General features: G+C 37.6%; 1 protein-coding gene across 1 annotated transcript; it reads left to right on the top strand.

The window, feature by feature from the left end:
* The first annotated feature begins 531 nt into the window (after positions 1-531).
* LOC141600046 (26S proteasome regulatory subunit 4 homolog A-like) lies at positions 532-6,247 on the top strand. Its single transcript, XM_074420219.1, has 6 exons — positions 532-1,179; positions 3,589-3,834; positions 4,360-4,529; positions 4,781-4,997; positions 5,091-5,231; positions 6,062-6,247. Exons 1-6 carry the CDS (start codon positions 532-534, stop codon positions 6,143-6,145), a joined length of 1,506 nt encoding a protein of 501 aa, XP_074276320.1. The 3' UTR covers positions 6,146-6,247.
* The last annotated feature ends 2,368 nt before the right edge of the window (positions 6,248-8,615 follow it).

Here is an 8,615-nt window from a genome sequence, read left to right on the forward strand (position 1 = left end):
ATTCGTGCCTAGGCACGGCACGGCCCAGGCACGGTGGAGCCCGGCACGCACCAGGCACGACGGGCTTGGCACGGCCCGGCACGAAGAATGACCCGTTGATCATTATTTATTAAACAAAAAGGACATTAATATTTAAAAAAATATATATTTAAACCATTAATTATCATTTATTAAACAAAAAGTACATTAATATTTAATAAAATATATATTTAAACCATTAATCATAATTTATTAAACAAAAAGTACTAAAAATATATCAATTATATAACGTTTTTTTTAAATAAAAAAAATATTAAAACACATGGGCCGGCCCACGGACAAGGCACGAAAAGCCCATGGGCGAGCACGAACGGAACGAAAATGGTCGTCGCCTTGAGCGGGCGCGGCGTAGGTTTGGATCGTGGGGCTGCATTGCGACGACGGCCCGAAGAGCCCAATATTCGTGCCTGGGCCGGGCCAATTTTGGAAGAAAGCACGACGGGCTGGCACGACGGGCCGGCCCAGCACGGCCCATTGCCTACTCTAGTTGAAATGAGTAACAAAGATATCCACGTTAGATTAGAATACCAAAACGCAAGACTTGACTTGTTAGAAAAGAAATCAAACAATCTCCCTTCTCTTCTCTTCTATAAATCCTCAATCTCACCACTTCTCATCACACCATTAAAACACCACCACCATAACCACCAAACAACCACCACGATGGGACAAGGTCAATCAGGGTTAAACCGCCCACCAAACGACGCCAACAACAATAACCCAGCCAAAAAAGACAAGAAATTCGAACCACCACAACCCCCTTCTCGCGTCGGCCGAAAACGCAAAACACGTGGCGGAGCCGATACCGCAACCAATCGCCTACCAGTCGTAACCCCACACACCAAGTGCAAACTTCGCCTCCTTAAACTTGAGCGCATCAAAGACTACCTTTTAATGGAGGAAGAGTTTGTTTCTAATCAAGAAAGACTTAAACCACAAGAAGATAAAGCTGAAGAAGATCGATCTAAGGTTGATGATCTTCGTGGGTCTCCTATGAGTGTTGGCAATTTGGAAGAGTTAATTGATGAGAATCATGCTATTGTTTCTTCTTCTGTTGGTCCTGAGTATTATGTTGGGATTTTGTCTGTTGTTGATAAGGATCAATTGGAACCTGGCTGTTCTATTCTTATGCATAATAAGGTTTGTTTTTCTGGGTTTCGTTTCGATTTTTGATTTAATGTTTTGACCTTGTGGTGTTTTGGTATTTGGCCGAGTTTAATTTGTTAGGTTTAGGTTATGATTTGGTGGAATTATTGGTGGAATTATATCTACATTGTTGATTTTTGATGCATAATAAGGTTTGTTTTGCAATTAATTCTTCTGGGTTTTGTTTAGTTTGTCTCTTGATTTGAAGTTGTGATCTTGTGCAAGAGTTCAATTCGTTGGTTTTAGGGTTATGATTAAGCGGATTTGTATCTACATTATTGATTTTGATGCATGATTAAGCGGATTTGTATCTACATTGTAAAGTTTTGAACTTGTATAGTTCATCAAGTTTATCTTGTGCAAGAGTGTGATTGCTTAATTTTGATGCCTAGGTAATTTTCTGGGAAAACTTCAGGCTGTAGAATAGGATTGAAGTTCTGAATTTGTGGCGGCATTAAGAAGTTGTATTAGATCTTAGACTTGATTTAAAAAGGCACAAAGCACACTTAATTAAAGTTACGATTTTGGGGTAATTAAGAAGTTGTATTAGATCTTAGACTTGCTTTTGGGGTGTTCAATGTTATTTTTGGATGTAATTAAGTGTGCTTTGTGCCTTTTTAGATTATTCACTTTGTTGTAGTGATGCTAGAGTGATACTAGTTTATTGGTTTGTAAGAGAGGCTGACGACCTTAGCAACGGTAAGGTTTGTAAGGTTGCCCAATTCTCATTGATGCTTAATGTGGTGTTGGGATTATACAGAGATATACCGATCACTCATGTTGAGGGTTTTACACTTCTACTTGTGGGGCTGAAATGCATTGATTTGATCTGTTAAGCTTCATGTTTGTGTGGGAGCGCTCTTTGGTTGATAAGAAAGAGTTAGTCACCTGATGTATCCTAGATTTGCTGATTGTAGAAGTGCTGGACCTGTTTTCTAATAGAACAATTTTCTGCTTGTGTCTTAAAAAGTTTGCAACTATTGATCTGAATTCTGAACTTTGAAGAGGCAAAGTAATACGAGCAGGACTTTTATAATACTATTTTAACTGAAGGTTGATGAGTTGATCAAACTTTGCGAAGCTTTTATGATTTGATTTATTTATGTTGAATGTTGATTAGTGATGTAGAATGTTATATCTGGTCACACTGTTCTTGGCTTGTCTTGCTTCAATTCCTAAGGGGTCGTTTGGCTCAAAGTACTGGAATGGATTGGAATGGATTGTGTTATCATAGAGGTATGGAGTTAGAACCCCATATTTACTCATATGTGTTTGGTTCGATGGTGGAATGGATAGTAGTAGTAATAAGATGGAATGGAGTTGGAAACTTGGGTGTATAGATGGGTATGAGATTCCAAGTGGTTGGAATGGAGTTAGAATCCATTTGGTATCTAACTCCATCCAACCAAACACTAGAATGGATTGAATCGGTTCCAATCCATTCCAATAGCTCCAACCAAACACCCCCTTAGAGGCTTATGACAAGTTTGGAATAAGCTTGCCTGTTTCCGGAACCAAATTGTGGTTATTGTCAAGGAGTAAGGACACTAGGACAGAATTACAACGCTGTAGATCTGTATGTTTAGGCTTTAATGCTTTATAAGTCGGCAGCTCTTCAAGTTTTTCATCTTTGTTGAATAGATATATTTATTTATTTTTCTTTAATGATGATTGGATCGTTGGTCTTTGAGCTCATTCGTTTAGATTTATAATTATACATAAAGTATCTGACAGATCAAAGTAGCATGTCACAATTAGAGGGGTGTGCAAAAGTTTTGTTCAATCATTAGAAAAAACGAAAAAATGACGATAATAGTTTTAATCCTTAAAAATTACAGAAGTTCGAGAACCACAAATGTCAAATAAATACTGAGTAGTAGATGATATTATTAGTCGACCAGTTGACCAAGTGATCAAAGATTCTAATGTTACAACCGAATGCTTTAAAGGTGCCAATGGTGAGGTAAGGGGGTTATTTTATTTTCCGACTATGTATTATAGGTATGGCATGACTTATAGTTAACTGTTATTGGTGGGTATACCACCTCATAGTGATGATTTTATGTTAGTGAGATACAGTAATATTCCAATTTAGTTGTGAGATGAGTTTTGTTTTCTTTTCTTTCGAAAATAGTATCGCAGACCGTTTACTTGCTTCAAAATTTTGCAACAGTAGTAAAATATTTGGGCGAAAGTGTTAAAACTTTACCCATAAAATTGAAACTTGTCTGAAAATCATTGCACATACATATTCATGTTGGTATTCTATGCTTATATATTAGGTTTTCAGGTTTTGCGTACAACGCCATGTTTTTAGTAAATCTTGTGAGTGGGTTTCCACCCAATTGGTCATTTTAGGATGCGATTATGGGTTTTAATGACACATTTTATGATTATTCATAGGTCCTTTCTGTGGTTGGAATTCTCCAAGATGAAGTTGATCCAATGGTCTCAGTGATGAAAGTGGAGAAAGCACCACTGGAATCATATGCTGATATTGGTGGGCTAGATGCCCAAATACAAGAAATAAAAGAAGCGGTGGAACTTCCTCTTACTCACCCTGAACTGTATGAAGACATTGGAATTAAACCTCCTAAAGGAGTCATATTGTATGGAGAACCTGGAACAGGGAAAACTTTGCTGGCCAAGGTGCGTCTGCTAATGTTTTGCATTTCTTGTTTGTATGCGTGTTTTTTTTTTTTTTTGCTGTTAAAGGATCCATAGGGGCTGTTCTGTTGGTGACGGGTTTTGAAGCTAGGTTATGCATTTTCTGTTTGTTTGTATGATGTTACTTGTATGTGATATATGGTTTTTCCAAGTCCATATTTTACAGGCATCATTGATATTAAGGGCGGAGAAGGGGATAAGAGGGAAAGGAAAGGGAGGGAAGGGATACGGAGGGGTAATAGAGTAGGTGTGTTTGGATACAACTTCCCTCGAAATCCACCCTACATTGGAGATATTTTAATTTGCCATGGTGCAGGAAAATGGATTTCCCTCGCCTCCATTTTCCTTTTCTCCCTAGATATTCTACCAAACAAATGATTTTGTGTCCCTCATTCCCCCTCTTCTCCCTTTCTCTCCAAATCCTTCAATCTAAACAAGGCCTACTAATTTATACCTTGATCGCTATATTTCTTGTGAGTGTATGAATGCGACTCCATGTTGTTGCAGGCAGTTGCAAATTCAACTTCAGCAACTTTTTTGCGTGTTGTTGGAAGTGAATTAATTCAGAAATACTTGGGTGATGGACCCAAGTTAGTGAGAGAGCTCTTCCGAGTTGCTGATGAACTCTCCCCATCAATTGTCTTCATTGATGAAATTGATGCTGTGGGTACAAAGAGGTACGCCTTACTATCCTCATTTTGAGATAACACACAAATGCTTTTTGTTCAAGTGACTCGTAATCATGGTATTAAATTTCAACTCCAACACCAAATCTGACTGAGTTCAGGCCGTGATACGTAATTCTAGGATAAAATTTTAAACGAGATTTAATACCATGCTCATAATGAAGATTGCCATGAGAGAATTGCATCAACTGAGTGTTACTTTACCTGCTCCTGCTTCTTTAACATTTGTTTATTTTTTCTAGGTATGATGCTCACTCAGGTGGTGAGCGCGAGATTCAGAGGACTATGTTAGAATTACTGAACCAGTTAGATGGTTTTGACTCGAGAGGAGATGTGAAGGTGATACTTGCAACTAACAAAATTGAAAGTCTTGACCCAGCTTTGCTTCGTCCTGGGCGTATAGATAGAAAGATAGAGTTCCCTCTCCCTGACATTAAGACTAGGAGACACATTTTCCAGGTATATATCACTACTAATTTGCGCCGTTAAAATCATATTGAGCGGTCTTTTGCCATCAGGTATGCACTAATGTATGTTTCCGCTATATTACAGATTCATACATCAAAGATGACATTGTCCGAGGATGTCAACTTGGAAGAATTTGTTATGACAAAGGATGAGTTCTCCGGAGCCGACATTAAGGCTATCTGCACAGAGGCCGGATTGCTTGCTTTAAGAGAGCGCCGTATGAAGGTAATTAGTTTGCACATTACTTGGGGAATGAGCATCTTCTGCATATTTCTTTGTCATGCTGAAGGAAATTGCCCTCTCCTTTTCCCTTAAACCCCTCCATCTAGACAATCGATCCAATCACATGCCATCATGCTCATTACCAATCTTAAATTCCAGCCATGATAATCCTGACACCCATATGGCTAATTAGTCCTCCCCTAGACCCTAATTTGGCTGAATATCTACTCGTTCAGCTAGTCTTGCTATAGACGGATATATATCCGTCTATAACTAAAGACGGGTCAAATAGCTTGAAAGTGGTGACATTTTTTGCCCCCACCACCCCACTTGTTGTTTGTCCTATTATGAATGTGGTATTGTATTTGGCCGGTCTTTAGTTATAGACGTATATGTGCCGTCTATAATGAGATTTTGTGCTACTTGTTTAGGGTTTCTTGAATTATCATTTGACTAGTCCAAAAAGTAGAAAGCCAGAAATCCTTCTAATTGAACGCAGCTCTAAACGGCCTTATTAATTTCCTGTTTTCCTCCTTTCATTTACGTTTTGCCCATTTCTTCTTGTTTCTATAAAGGAATAATGCCATTTCAGCTAAATGCTAGTGATTCTGGGTTTTACCCATTGAGGGGCTGTTTTAGTTGCGTGTGGGATGATACCATCGATTATGTGTAGACTTGGATTTTTGAGGTTTAGGATGCAATTGAGGCTCTCCAACTTTAGACCATCAATTTTTTGCACTCTTGAACTTTTTTAGATTAAATAGTTTTACTAGGAGACCAACTTTAGATGGATCTGTAAATACAAGTATCGATGATTTGAGCTTGTTTTTCAGGTAACACATCCCGATTTCAAGAAGGCCAAGGAAAAGGTTATGTACAAGAAGAAAGAAGGCGTTCCGGAAGGGCTCTACATGTAAAACCCATTGTTGCATAATTTATTTGGGTGTCGAGGATTTGTATTTGATATTGGATTTTTCCTGATTTGAATTGGTAAAGGAAAATTCCTTAATTTTGGGATATCAGGTCTGAGTTTGCCCATGTCCGACAATTGCATTGAATTTGTTTAACGTAGTTGTCTATTGATATGGTTTTGTGTGGGGAGGTGAGTAGGAGTCATTCCGATATCCGAACGTCTGGAGTATAAACAAAAATCTATGAATCATACATAACACGTAAAACTATTTTGCTCTGATTTCACCATCGCGATTCGTGAAGGTTGTACACTACTTGTACAGTTGTACCTATAGAGTATAGAAAAATCTAAACCATGCGATATTTGCTAAAATTTAACGAACAATTTACTCCATACACCTCTTCAAACTTAAGCTCATCAAAACAATACTTGGTAAGTTCTTTTCACATTTTTGGTGGGCTGGATGCAAGTCGGTTAGGAGGGTTCACTGGTACAGTAAAATGGTCCTTAGTCTTCCTAAAGGTTGTGGAGGATTAGGAATCTGAAATATGAAGGGATCTAATTGGTCTTGGGATTGTAGGAGCATTATTCATGGTTTGAGCCTCCTTCGTCACAATTTCGGATGAAAACCGGGTCTCTTGTCTCCTCTGAATGTTTTGACGAATGATTGGGTGGGAGCTTCTACTAGTAATTTGATCATGAATCTAAAAGTTAAGGATTTGATTTCTCCATCAGGATCTTAGAATGACGGGATGGTTAAAGAGGGATTCTCGCTATTCCTATCTCTGATTCGTTGCATGAGGACACTATTTTTTGGAAACATACTAATGCGGGAGAATACACTATTAAAAGTGGGTATAACATTGCCTTTGATAGATTTTTTCAAGAGAAAGGTACTACTACTGATTTTTCAAGAGTGGGGATGCTGAATAGTGGTTTTTGCAAGAAGATACTGTGGAGAATTCCTGGGCCTCAGGTTTGGAAGTTTTTGCTTTGGAGAATTCTCACTAATTTCCTTCTGTTGGGTCGGAATTTATAGAGAGAAATATCGACATCAACCATTTTTGCTGTGTGTGGAGAGGAGTTTGATGTTGTGGAAACGACTGCTCACCTGTTTAGGGACTGTAGTCTTGTTCAAAGGTTATGGGCGGGTGGGTTCTCTGTTGGGCATTAGGATAACTTAGAGGTTGAGATTATTCATTTCGTTTCGTTGCCATCATCTGGAACATTTGGATTTGGAGAAACATTGCCATCTTTAAAGGAATAACCTTTTCAATCAAGGGGTTCTTCAATATGTACTCTAGTTCGGTGGCCAACGCTATTAAAGCTGCTGAGCTCACTAAGAATTATGATGCGGGTCCCTCTCGTCCGTTTTTGGATGATTTGGGAGAACAATTGGAGAGAATAAGAAATGGTCATCCTTTGTTCTTGGTGTGTCATGTAGTATTATTCATATCAAGGTTGATGCGAGAACAATTACGCTCGCAAAGTTGTTTTCAAAGAGGTATTGAATTTCATGTTAAATCTGCAAATCAAGTTGAGGGGCCAGGTTTGTGGAAAGCTTTAAACTGGGCGAGGTCTCTAAGCTTTTTCCATGAGGAACTGTCTATAAATTGTCTACAACTTTTGCTGCAGGTTGCGGTTTTAGTTGAGAAACATCATCTTCTACGTGGAGTGTTGTGTAGTATTAATAAGTTATTCTCATTTTCCCTATTTAAGTTGTAACTAGGTTTGTGACCCGTGAATTTCAGGGGTTTATCTGTTTTAATTTTGATATTTTTATCGTAGTATTAATATTTGTTCGAACAATTAGTTGTTGATCTATTTGAAAATATACAGTCTTGAAATACATAGAAATTAGTTAGTTAATACCTTATTTCTTTGACAACTCTGGTTTATTTTTTTAAATCAAATCCTGCAAGTGACAATGTGGTAGCGACTAATTTTGAGAAACTACAACGGAGCAATGACAAAGACGACTCATTATATATACGTGTGTTTTACTCCGCAATATAATAAAGTGAGTTTTTAAAATATTAAAAGTTGAAACCATCCGTATATAATAAATCCATATGGAAAAATCTTCAATGACGCCTTATAAGGTTGTAAACCCAGTACCTCAGTATAGTCATCTCCAAATTATTTCCAGACCTCTCCATCAACCCTCCCATAAAAATATCTTTTAAGTCTTATCACCACGTGCATGCTTCAAATATTATTTACATCCGAAAAACATTTATTATATTGATAGAAAAATATTAGATACGATTCAACGGTATGGTCGGTATCTACTTCATGTATTACGAATTATTGCTCAATAATCTAAAAAACTATATTCTCTAAATTCGAATTCCAAAAGGTTCATAAAATTTTTTAAGTTCCTTATTACTATTTCAAGAATTTGATCCATCTCTTGTTATACTTATGTCCACGATCCTATATAAAAATAAAAATAGTATTAAAGACTATAAAAT

The sequence above is a fragment of the Silene latifolia genome, chromosome 9, assembly GCF_048544455.1.
Source record: "Silene latifolia isolate original U9 population chromosome 9, ASM4854445v1, whole genome shotgun sequence".
Lineage (NCBI taxonomy): Eukaryota > Viridiplantae > Streptophyta > Magnoliopsida > Caryophyllales > Caryophyllaceae > Silene > Silene latifolia.

Coding starts and splice junctions, on each gene's coding strand:
- LOC141600046 (XM_074420219.1), top strand. CDS start 532: ATGAGTAACAAAGATATCCACGTTAGATTAGAATACCAAAACGCAAGA. Junction 1,180..3,588: donor CTATTCTTATGCATAATAAG/GTTTGTTTTTCT, acceptor GATTATTCATAG/GTCCTTTCTGTGGTTGGAAT. Junction 4,530..4,780: donor GATGCTGTGGGTACAAAGAG/GTACGCCTTACT, acceptor TATTTTTTCTAG/GTATGATGCTCACTCAGGTG.